Raw genomic sequence first — 12620 nt, 5'->3', positions numbered from 1 at the left:
AATACTTGAACATAGATGACTCAAAGAATACAGATTGGATGTGCAGAGGAAATAAGGAATTCAAATTTTGGACTCCATGAGTTTGAGAAAGCTGTAGCGCAGTCCAGTGTTCATATCTAGCAAAATTCCATATGCGTAACTGGAGGTCAGGGAAGGGGGGGCTAGAGAGGTGTTACGTAGAGTCATTAGCATACGGGTAGCAGTTGAAGTCACGTGGGAGGAGGGACGTTTTAAATAAGAGACAGCCCCCGGAAGTGACGCCAATAAGAGGGGCGCAAAGGAAGAAAGCGGGTGGATTTGCAGTTGAAGCTAGTCTGAACAGCGGAGGGTTCGGAGGAAAAAATAACGCCTGAGTATGAGAAGATTCAGGAGAGACTGGTCTCATGGCGGAGACTCAGGAAGATACCAACGAAGAAGGGAATATTTTGATGAGGAGCCAGAAACCAGTTATTCGTGGTAAGGCTATAGAGTATCTAATTGATTTGACCACCCAGAATTTGTCAGTGCCTATGAGGTGAATGGTTTTAAAGGATGCTGGACAGTGAAATCAGGTTGTAATGGTAGTTAAAACTCTCGAGCTTGAACCCTAACTAGTTTGTGACCCTGAACAGGTTAATTAACTTGTGCCTTAGCTATAAACCGGAGAGGATTACATCATAGTGTTATTGAAGTAATAAGTGAATGTAGATTAAAATGCTTAGAAAAAGTACTTGCTCATGGTCATCAGGCAGTAAAATTCTAGCTGTTCTTAGAGAGTCGGTTGCAGAAGGTGGTAAATGGCCATGTATACTAATCTTCATTTGAAGTCTGAGACAAAAACGGTATGTTAGAATGAAGGAACTTGATAAGCCTTTCCTTATGAATAGCAGATAATCAAATCCATGATTTGTGAATAATTTTAGGAATGCTACTGAGACCGTTGGGATTCAATTCAGTGAGGTTAGATTCTTCTAGAATGTTCCAGAACTTTAAATCCGCCTCCACTAGTCATGCGCAGAGTGATTGCCTACTTCGCCAAACTCCACCCCTTTTTCCTATAGGCTACAGAGCTAGCAGGTCTCCTCGCGTTTCTCATTGGTCTTTGGCTAGCCTTGGCCCCGCCTCTTGGAGCAAAGAAGCCCAGCTATTGGGTCGTTTAGATGATCTTTGCTTGTCCCGTGTCGCTAGGAAAATGGATACTTTCGGTTAGAGTATCTCGTTTATGAAAGCCGAGCATTTTTTTTTCTCCCCCGAAGTAGATAAATAGCTAACAAATGAATACAGAAGGCAGATAGGAGGGTACGGTCGGAACTGAAGGGACGTGTACTTAAGGTGGGAACATCGGGGTGCTTTTAACAACGGACTGAGCTACTTCCGGGGTAGAATGGGCGGGTAGAGAATTCGGTGTTTGGCGGGTTTAGCTGTCTTCCTAAATATTTGGTCTTGCAGCAGCCGAGAGCGCCGGACACGTGAAGAGGTAGTGACGCCGCCACTGCCAGAACAGGCTGCTTCGGGCTCGCTCATGGCCACGTCCGTGGTGAGTGCCGAGGCCGCGGCAGGGTGCCGGGACGCCGCGGCTTGGGCAGCTGAGGGGAGGGGCGCTGGGGCGGGCTGCCTGGCGGTCACGTGGTGCAGTGGCGAATCAGGGCCTGGCCCGCTGGGCTTCGGGGGCGGGATTCCCTCTCTGTAGCCCCTCTTGGTCCGTAGCCCCCCTATTTCCCCACCGCCACCCCACCGCCGGCGTCTGTGTAGTCTCTTTCTCCTGGAAAGGACTCCCAGATGGGAATTGGCCAGAGGCAGGAATGTTGGGGTCTGTTTATGGCTTGGGATCTTTTATTCTTCATTATTTCCCTTTACAAATAACTTTCCATCACCTGACAGAGAAATGAAACAGATTCTTAATTCAGATAATAGGCTGGGCTCGGTGAATGGCTGGGGGAAAGGTACTTACTAATCATCCGGCAGGAGAAAACCCCAACAACATTTCTCTTCTTCGGTTCTGCAATTCTTGGCAAATGCCAGTGAATTTTTACATAATGTGGGGAAGTTTCCTAAGTATGTACTTTTTCAAGTATTTCGTTGGCCTTTATTTTGTACTCTTATTTTGTTCCCACTGAGCAACTCCTTGTCATAACTTCTGATTCAGCTCTCTACCCCTCGCCCGCCCTTTTTAAGGTTCAGACCACATCATTTCTATTAAGGTTAATGTTTTGTAAAACATTGGAAGCCTACAGTACTTAAACAGCACCGGTTACCAAGGAAAGATTACCAATTTCAATTTAAGATGAGAACATTAATGAGGGATGACTATGTCCTAAATACACGTACTTTAAAATGGTAGAAAATGTAAAAACTGGAAACTTGAGCCCTGAACTTTATTTATTTATTTATTTATTTAACATTTTATTTATTTATTTGACAGAGAGAGATCACAAGTAGGCAGAGAGGCAGGCAGAGAGAGAGGGCGAAGCAGGCTCCCTGCTGAGCAGAGAGCCCGATGTGGGGCTGGATCCCAGAACCCTGGGATCATGACCTGAGCTGGAGGCAGAGGCTTTAACCCACTGAGCCACCCAGGCACCTCGAGCCCTGAACTTTATAATTTCCTAATTTATACAAAAGAATATGGACTGTGTATGGAGGTACAGAGTGACTGAAATCATTAGTTTTTGTTGGTGGGTTTCTGTTTGTTAGGGGTTGGAGAGGTGGTAATGTACACATCTGAATTTTTTCTCCTAGGATTTTAAGACTCATGTAGATCAGGCATGTAGAGCTGCTGAGGAATTTGTCAATATTTACTATGAGACAATGGACAAAAGAAGACGGGTGAGTATTATAGACTCTACTCTTCTTTGTTAAGTACCAGGGTTTGTTTTTTCTTAGCCAGGCTTGCATAAGTGATCATTGTGGACTTGTTCTTTAAAAGTGCATTGTTTAGGGAAGGATGGGTATGATATTATGGAAGTGTGGGTTCTGGGATCCTCTCTCAGCTTTGCATCTACTTAACTCTGTGATCTTGGGCAAACTGCTAACCTCTCTTAACCTTATTTTATTTTATTTTATTTTATTTTTAAGATTTTATTTATTTATTTGACAGAGAGATCACAAGTAGGCAGAGAGGCAGGCAGAGAGAGGGGGGGAAGCAGGCACCCTGCTGGGCAGAGAGCCAGATGTGGGGCTCGATCCCAGGACTCTGAGATCATGACCTGAGCTGAAGGCAAGAGGCTTAACCCACTGAGCCACCCAGGTGCCCCAACCTTATTTTATTTTTATGGTGGTAAGTGAGAAGTAACTTATTGCACTTAACATGGGGCTTGACATATGTTTACTTAAATATATTACCTTTTTTTTTTAAAGATTTTATTTATTTATTTGTCAGAGAGAGAGAGGGAGAGAGAGCAAGCACAGGCAGACAGAATGGCAGGCAGAGGCAGAGGGAGAAGCAGGCTCCCTGATGAGCAAGGAGCCCAATGTGGGACTCGATCCGAGGATGCTGGGATCATGACCTGAGCCGAAGGCAGCTGCTTAACCAACTGAGCCACCCAGGCGTCCCAAATATATTACCTTTTTTTTTTTAATATTGTATTTATTTATTTGACAGAGAGACACAGCGAGAGAGGGAACACAAGCAGGGGGAGTGAAAGAGGGAGAAGCAGGCTTCCCACCAAGCCAGGAGCCTGATGTGGGGCTCGATCCCAGAATCCTGGGATCATGACCTGAGCCGAAGGCAGACGCTTAACGACTGAGCCACCCAGGTGCCCCAAATATATTACCTTTTTAATCCCATCATTCAGTCAATATGCTTTAAACAGCATTAGTGTTAGTGAAGGAGTCTGCCATTACAGGGAATGTTCCTTGATTTGCTTGTTTAATTTCCAGTATTGGTAATTTCTGATTAAAGCTCACAGCTGTAGTAAGTTCTGATTAAAGCTCACAAATAGGACCCACATGGTTTGGATACTTTTAGTTTTCAACAGAGCAAATTCTCATGTCATCAGCTTATTTGTTGTGATTTATCCCTGAGTCATATCTTGTAAGTAATTGTTTCAGTATGTGCTGGAGTCTTGCCTAAGCCTCTTACCAGCATAGGACTGCTTTAGAGCGCTTTCTCTATGCTGCAGGTAGAGAAGTTAATCTCACAAAATTTCTCTTTTTGGGGTGCCTGGGTGGCTCAGAGGGTTAAAGCCTCTGCCTTCAGCTCAGGTCATGATCTCAGGGTCCTGGGATCGAGCCCCACGTCAGGCTCTCTGCGCCACAGGGAGCCTGCTTCCTCCTCTCTCTCTCTCTGCCTGCCTCTCTGCCTACTGGTGATCTCTGCCTGTCAAATAAATAAATAAAATCTTAAAAAAAAAAAAGATTATGGTTAAAAAAATTTCTCTTTTTTTTGGCAGAAGATAAGTTTCTGATACTGATGTTTGACAAGGGACCTGACAATAGATGTTTATTGTGTCTTGCACAATAAACTTACTTTCAAAAATAAAGTAGCAAAAAAAAAAAAAGACAACATAGTTTTATTACCAGAGTCAAGATAAGGAGCTGGTCTTTGCATCCAAGTAAAATTTTAGGATTAAGCAAATAATCTGTCCTGTGACAAGCTAACCTCCTGTGACCAACTCCTGTTCCTACAGGGTTAACCCTTGAATTCTGCCTTATGTGGGCGTTAATTTACGTGACTTAGCAAAGACCTGCAATAGCAAGTAATTGTGATTCTTTTGAACAAAATACGGTGTTTGAGTAGTACTAAAAGAATTCTTCCTAACACATACAACATTAAATGGTTCAAACATCAGATGACTCGCGTGTACGTAAACACTTGGGTTGGAGTGGCCAGGTGGGACCCCATCGACAACTTTAATTCTCAGAATTAGAAACCGGAGGGAGACTAAACCTGGTCTGGGGCTGCATATGCCAGGTGGGACCCCATCGACAACTTTAATTCTCAGAATTAGAAACCGGAGGGAGGCTAAACCTGGTCTGGGGCTGCATATGCTTAAAACTCATAATCTTAATTCATTTTAAGAAAAAGAAACCAAAACTTCAAAACCCTCTTCCAGATTGGATGCAAAGTGTTTTCATGGCTAAAGTGAAATTGTCTCTATTAAATCCAAAATGATCAGTCAGACACCTTCTTTGCTCACATTATCTTCCAGGGGGAGGGGGCAAGGGGAGTGGAAATGGAGGTAGAACTGTGGAAATGTTTATATGTCACCTGTAGCCCCTTGATCCGTTTCTATAACATGCTTCCCTAGAAACAAAATCTTTACCTTTTTTTTCCTCTTTAAGGCACTAACCAGGCTGTATTTGGACAAGGCCACTTTAATATGGAATGGAAATGTTGTTACAGGGCTGGAAGCCCTAACTAATTTTTTTGAGATGTTGCCTTCTAGTGAGTTCCAGGTCAATATGTTAGATTGCCAACCAGTGCATGGTAAGATCACATTCTTTCAACGTTTTCTTTTGTTTTCCTTTAGTGAGCACTAAGCTTGAACACCAAAAGCAGCAAGCAATTTGTAGCAATAGAAATAATTACTTTTTGAGCATGTTAAAAATGAAAAATTCAGCAGTCAGATTAAATTATTGGTTTTTCTTTAGGTGCATCTAATTCCAGAAGACCATTAGCCTTCTGTTGGATTGTGTGATTATGGTTTATTAAAAATGAGTGAGAAATTGAGGCTAAGTGTGCTTTTGATTGTTGGGAGAGAACTGAATTATCTATCGTCCCTGAATAAACAACTCCCTTTTGTGCCTTGAAATGTTTCCAGAGAAAAATTATACCAATTTCTGATTAATGTTATTATTTTACAACCTACTGAAATTTCACAGAAGAAATTTATTCTGTTACAGGAAAAAATTATTTGGCAAGAGTTTGATTCAAGGTAGATTGATGTGATATGTAAGATTGACCTCTAGATGGGGTCCTAAGCGTCAGAAGTAGTAGTTCAGGGTGATTTTCTTTCCCCATTGTAGTTTTTAAAAAGAATAGCTTAAGAAGGCAAAGTATGAAAAAGTTCTGTTAGAAACACAACGAAATATTAATAAATAGAGAAATCAAATGGTCCTGTGCAAAAAAGCGCTTCATTAGAGTCCCCAAACCCCTTCTGGACTGAAAATAATTTTAATATGCTTTGAAACAATAATTTCGTTTTCTGCCTTTGGGTGTGCATGCTCAAGGTTATGCTCAAGGTAAAGAAAGTTTATGAAACTTTTTTTTTCTGTGTTGTTAGAAGCAATGTCATTTAAGCCTGAAGATCTACTTCTTTAGAGATAGAAACTGTGACCTCTTCTCTTTTTTTATTTTATGTGGGTGAAGAGCAAGCTACTCAGGCCCAGACCACAGTTCTTGTTGTGACCAGTGGAACTGTGAAGTTTGATGGAAACAAACAACACTACTTCAACCAGAACTTCCTGCTGACTGCCCAGGCGACTCCTACCAACACCGTGTGGAAGATTGCAAGTGACTGCTTCCGTTTCCAAGATTGGGCTAGTAGTTAAAAGGGGGCAGAAGTCCATTCTTGTTTGGTCCATTAGTTCCAGCAACATAAATTTATGTGAAGTAATTCATTTTATTATGGAAGCACTATAAACTAGTATGTGCTGAAACTGTTTTCTTTAATACTTTTTTATTCCTAGCAGCACCTTTTCTAGTGGCTGCCTGTTTGGATCCTTGCCCTTAAGAGCTTTAATGCGAGTTTTTTACATGCCTTATATACATTTCACTAATGACATTCTTGTGATAATATTGCACACGTGGTCTCTGTATTAACACATGCACTGTGAGCCCAGCCTATTGCAAAAATGAAACCCTTTTATAATACTATCTATGGGATATCAGCACAATGTAACTCTCTGGGAGGAAGTAGAGTTTTTGTTGTTGTTATTAGCTTAATTTTTTAGTGAGACACATCCGTATTTTCAGTAAATGCTGGTGATGCAGTTTTAATATAAGGCTTATCCAAATCAGTTTCGTGAAAACATTACTAATTTAGGTTTGCGTAGCTGCTCTGACTTATTAGCATGTAGAGATGTTCAGTGGTCTTTTTCGTGTTAAGTATTTGTTTTATGTAGGCATGTTTTCTTATGGAGTGAATTAATCTACTAAAATGTTCCCAGTTGATACTTGAGTATTTGATATACTCAGTGGTTTAAAAACAAAACTACTTGAGATTTTTCTTGGTAGCTCCAAGTTTATAACTTTAGGTAACGAATGGTAGTAGCACTAATAGCTTTAATGGGAGAATGGGGAGTGAGAAATGGAGAGGATCCAAGGTTGGCCAAAAGTTAAGGAGGGTGGCCAAATGGTAAATTTTTGGTACTTGTTTTCTACCTCCTAAAAGTGTAGCCTATTTTGAGGATTTAAGTCATAAATTATCCTTGCCAAAATGGTCCCGAGTGTCACTTTTGTTCAAAGAATGCTTTTGAAAGGTTCTTCCAGTTCACCTCATACTTATCACCAATCTATGTCTCAGATTTATTCAAGAACTTCTGGGGGTAAGATGTCAGCAATAATGCTGACCCTGCAGGGTGTGACAGGAAAGTGGGAAACAAAGCCATCGCTATTTCTGTGGGACACTCTTAGCTTCTAAGTCTTCCATGTGAACTTCAGGCCAAAAGTCTCCGATGTATTACCCATCCCCCAAAGTCAGTGATTTGTTCTCTGTGTTTTACACGGTCAATTGCTTTTGTTTTGTTTTCTTTCCTTTCTTCCTTATTTAAAGTTAAAATTTTTTAATTTGATGATTCATTCTTCTGTTGACTAAGCAGGACTGTTTGAAAGCATGTTCCTGTCATGTGGCTAGCTCTTAGTCTTTTTAAAGAGAAAACAGAGGACAGCAGATTTTCATAAGCTCCTAGATTTCAGAGGAACAAGTTGATTCGTGTTCCGTCTCAACATCTAAAGAGAAAAAGCTAGCTTTGGTTTTTGTTAAACTTTTGATTTTTCTCCTTTCTTGTGTTTATTGTTTCAGTGTTTTTAAGCTAAATGTGCCAGCTTTGTTTCTCCATCACAACTCAAAGTTAGGGTTTCTCATCACTTGCTTTGAAAACCAGCAATTCATTCACTCTTGCCCCAAACTACACATTTTACTTCTAATGTGTTAAGAGAATAGAATTAAATATGGGAGGAAGGGGTGGAACTGAAATATAGCCCACACCCTCTTGTAGTACTGATCAAAACTTATGCGTTATATAAGGTCTACTCAAAGTGAGCTCATTCTAACTTTGGATTGGCCGTCTAAACCTACACCTTGAGCAGGCAACAGTCAGTGCCTGAACACTGCCTTTTGCCTTGAAGAAAATGGTCTCAAGTGAAAGCTGCACATAACTAGCAATAACTGAATTGAGTGGTTATATTATATGTTTTAAGACTTCTATATACATTACTTTTTCCAACTCTGTAGACCTTTTAAATGGCTGGAACTACTCTTGTATGGACTAAGACTGTATTTTTTGACATGATATTTTTGTAACTTGAAAAAATAAAATAAAATTTGCCTTGTGTCAAGTTTTCTCAAGCTTGTTTTAAGGTCTTTTAATTTTTTTTTTTAACTCGTGAAATTAGTTTCTTTACCATACAAAGTATTTCAAACTAAAAAAAAAATACACAGGTTAGAATGTTGAAAATGGGTTGACAACCTGGATTTTGTCCTTTCTCCAGCCCATCCTATTCTTTGCCTACCACATACTCACACTCACGAGATCCCGTTTGAGCCAGCAGCGAGGTTTCCGATGTTGGAAATTTTAACCTTGAGAAACTTTAGCCAAAATGCTGGATTTAGCAGGCAGTTAAGCCAAAAGACAGTTGGTTTCCAGAAAGAGGAATCGACCCATTAATTTCAATTCTACCTTAAAAATGTGTCACCAGGCACTTGAAGATGCAACAGCCCTTGAAATCATCTCTTCACAGATGCACTTACTTTTCACAATTTAATATCCCTGAGATTGGCCTGGATCCTAAACTGATGCTGAATCATACTTGAATAGGCTCTCCCCGCTTTTCTCAGTAGTACCAAAATACTGGAGAGTCTTAAAATCAATGGCATCTTAGATGAGGTTGATATGTCCAGCAATGATTTACCTAGATAAAAATGATTAGGAGTCTACTTAGGTCCGAATTTGTAGGCGTAGTGGAAGGAAACAGCCATAAGCCTAGGAAGCTAGTACCTCAGGATTCAAATTTTGTCAAGTTATTTGCATGATTAGCTTTATGTGGCTGGAAGAGCCACCGAGCTTATTTAAATATGCATGAGCCTTAGTGAATTGGAACTTAACGTGTGCCTGGTTTTTGGAAATTACCTAGTAATAGAGGATGTGTTTCAAAGATAATCGCAGTGAGGTGAAAGGGTCCATGTGTTTGGAGAAGGAGCAAGCAGTCCAAAAAAGGCAAGAAGATACTAGGAGTTCCCTTATTCTGGAATATTGCTGGATTGACTTGCTTGAAAGTGAGGCAGGAAATCTGGTAGAAGGGGACTTCATTTGCTAATTTTTGTTATTTAATACAGGGTATAGAAAAGACACACATGGGGGGCGCCTGGGTGGCTCAGTGGGTTGAGCCGCTGCCTTCGGCTCAGGTCATGATCTCAGGGTCCTGGGATCGAGTCCTGCATCGGGCTCTCTGCTCAGCAGGGAGCCTGCTTCCCTCTCTCGCTCTCTCTCTCTCTGCCTGCCTCTCTACTTGTGATCTCTCTCTGTCAAATAAATAAAATCTTTAAAAAAAAAAAAGACACACATGGTATGAAGGGTAAAGATATCTAAGGGGAAATGGTGGGGCATAGTTAGCTTTTAGATTTAACAGTTGGCTCTATACAACGAAAATATTTCATCAAAACACTTGGCTACCAAACTGCGGTATTCTATTAATAAATATTTGCCTTTCGTTGCCAAATGCAGCTTTCTGTACAAAAGAGTTGTCAGTGACCATGTGTGGGCTGTATAGGTCAGTTTGCTCCCTGGAGAAACACTAAAAAGAGGAAACAGTATTGCCGGAATAACATATCCGATGAAGCTAGGATAGAGCCTGTATCTCACACTGAGGTGTGTGTCTTCTAAATTGGTGACTTTCAAAGGTTTTGCCTGAACACACAATAAGAAGTGTAAAATACCACAATCCAGCACACAGATGCATACATGTGGCAAATGAAATATTATGTCCAAAAGAAGCCTCATGCATACTACTTGCAAGTTTGTTCTGGTACTTTCTATTTCACTGTACTAGGTTTTTTTTTTTTTTTTTTGAAAATTCTGATCACAGCCTGCTGCATAGATTTTTTACAACTTCTTAATGGACTGTAGAAGCCGTTTGGAAAACAAAAAAGAACAAGCATGTAATTTTCACTATCACTTTCTAGTGAGGGATGGGGTTGGGCAGCTTGGGAAAAGTGGTGCCATGTGTCAGCCACGTCACCATGACTTAGGAATGATCAAAAACTTCCTCCTCTCATAGTTGCATGTCATAATTGCAGAGGGCCATGAAAGGCAGCACTGTTTTCTTCCCTGTCATTGCCTTGCCCCCAAAGTTCAGAGGTAAGGAAGCAACTGTTTAGTCTCTAGGCAGAATCTGAGAGTAGCATGTGTGGCAATGAAGACTTGAAATGGGGAGGAGAGGACACCAGATTTCAGGTGTCCAAGAAGAGTATTGAGAAGGCATTCTGGCAGAAACCCTCTGAACATGGTCTGATACTGCATAAACTGTATTTTGGTCTATTTTAGGTCAATCCTCTGTGTGTGTGTGTGTTGCCTTTCCCTTTCTTCTTGAGCATTCCAGATACGGCATATCAGCCCCTTGGTTTAACACAAGCTCTGGTGGTTTCAATGGAGTCAGTCCAGGTCCCAGACCCAAAGGAGACCTGTAGTCTCAGGCTGATCCTGTGACCTTTGGTGACTCACTTACTCTGGGCCTCCATCTTCGTCTGTTGCATGGAGATTTTCCTTGTCTGGCTCCCAACGGGTGGTTGTGAGGCTTGAATAAGACGACAAATGTGAAAACACTGCACAAGACAATTTGCACAAGACAAAGATTCATTGGCTTTGGTCTCTCCCTAGATTCTGGTTCTTTGAGGGTATAATCAGGTGACAGAGACTGCTGTCCACAACCACAAATTGCCACGGCCTGTGCAAGACTTCAGCTGCACAAGGCTCAGATTAGATCAATACAGAGAGAAAGGACTGTTTTACTGTACAAAAGTGATTTAGGCTCTTCAAGGGAAGCAGGAGTAACAATCCACAATTGTCTTTTTAAGAGGTCTTTCTGTCATGGGGGGAAAGAAATGGCCTAGAACATTATCGATTCCAATTCTCTTCCACAAGACAGGAAGTCAGGGAGGAGGGGTCAGTAACATAAGTGGCAGGTGCCGCCAGCCCCCTTGGAGCCCTGAGCTTCCTGAGCTGGTCAACACACAATTTGTCCGCCTATCCTTTTGTACTGTTTCTCAAAGAGCCTCTGGGAATGATTTCTCCAATAAGCTTATCTGTCTGTGGCACCCCAGATTCCCAGTGGTCTGGGCCCAACCTCAGAGCTAATAATTCATTGGCTTTGGATGTTGCTGGATAGAGCGAGAGAAAGGAAAGGCAAACCTGGGAGAAGGGACCAGAGGAGAAATTAGGTGGTGGGGGTGGGGGTGGGGACAGTTGGGGAAATGTTGCTTTCCAAACAACTGGAAAGAAAAGGGGAGGAAGTGGGAGAAAGAAACCAGGAAATAGAGGCTCCTTGTAGAGAGGATTTATAATCACACTGGAAGGGAAGGCATGGTGGTTAAGGAAGCCCTTCCACCTCGGAATAAGGACTGCAACTAAAAACATAAATACATTCACACATCTCTGGGAGACCAGTGGCAAAACTAGGAACTAGGAGGCCTCCTACCTCTGTACCCTTCCTCCCATTTTTCTGGGACCCTACTTTGTTTTGCTTAGCAAGGACCCCTCAGTTGCTGACTCTGGACTATTCTGCCTTCTTTTCAAATCCCCTTTCTCATCCTATCTGGATCTCCTTTGCCCTAAGGTTCATTCCCTCAGGCTCCAGCCTCCATTTTCAAGCTCAGTTTGTTAACTCATATGCTCACTATGGAATTGATTGGCTTCAAGGTTGTACTTTGTCTGGAAGCAGCTGGAACCATACTAGAACTCAAAGACAACGACCACTAATCTTGGCCCTTTGGGCATATGTTTTGTGTGTGAGGGATGGGAGGAGCTTGATTTATGCCCCTCAAACTCTACCTTGCAGAAGGCAGACTTCTACGTACTATTTATTTATCATCAGCTATCAATGAGCCCTGCATATAACCTCCCAAATATCTTACCAATGATGCATTCTTTCGACTTCTGTTCACTGTGGGAAATGTCTTTTATTCCACTGCGGCTCTCACCTAGCTGTTAGTGGCCTGAGAACCCTCCCAAACCCCGTTTCTGTCCCCCATCCTTCTCATTAGCCTGCAGAGCCCCTTTGGTAGCAGCCTGGGAGAACTCTAGAACGTCATGTCGGTGTGAACTAATGAGTCGACTTGGAGTCAAAGAGACGTGGAGGTGAATTGGGGACTTGCCACTTACCAGCTGTGTGATCCTTTAGCAAGTTATTAATACTCTACCAGAGCCCCCCACTGCCTTAACTACAAAAGGGGGAGTAATACTTCCGTGGCAAGGTCATTGTGAGGCTT

At 41.9% G+C, this 12620-nt stretch overlaps 1 protein-coding gene across 5 annotated transcripts; it reads left to right on the top strand.

The window, feature by feature from the left end:
* Window positions 1-259: 259 nt before the first annotated feature.
* LOC111160960 (nuclear transport factor 2 like export factor 2) lies at window positions 260-8477 on the top strand. 5 transcript variants are annotated; one of them, XM_022524366.1, is made up of 5 exons: window positions 260-456; window positions 1432-1516; window positions 2716-2802; window positions 5260-5404; window positions 6287-8477. In XM_022524366.1, exons 1-5 carry the CDS (start codon window positions 356-358, stop codon window positions 6466-6468), a joined length of 600 nt encoding a protein of 199 aa, XP_022380074.1. In that variant the 5' UTR covers window positions 260-355; the 3' UTR covers window positions 6469-8477. The 5 variants fall into 5 exon arrangements, with proteins under 5 accessions (XP_022380074.1, XP_022380077.1, XP_022380076.1 ...); XM_022524369.1 differs by having other exon boundaries at window positions 356-453; window positions 1429-1516; XM_022524368.1 differs by having other exon boundaries at window positions 356-456; window positions 1429-1516.
* The last annotated feature ends 4143 nt before the right edge of the window (window positions 8478-12620 follow it).

This window comes from Enhydra lutris, unplaced genomic scaffold, assembly GCF_002288905.1.
Source record: "Enhydra lutris kenyoni isolate GAN:26980312 unplaced genomic scaffold, ASM228890v2 scaffoldscaffold80, whole genome shotgun sequence".
NCBI classification, from domain to species: domain Eukaryota; kingdom Metazoa; phylum Chordata; class Mammalia; order Carnivora; family Mustelidae; genus Enhydra; species Enhydra lutris.
Note: the sequence above shows the minus strand (reverse complement) of the source record. Positions and strands in the feature narration are given on the sequence as shown.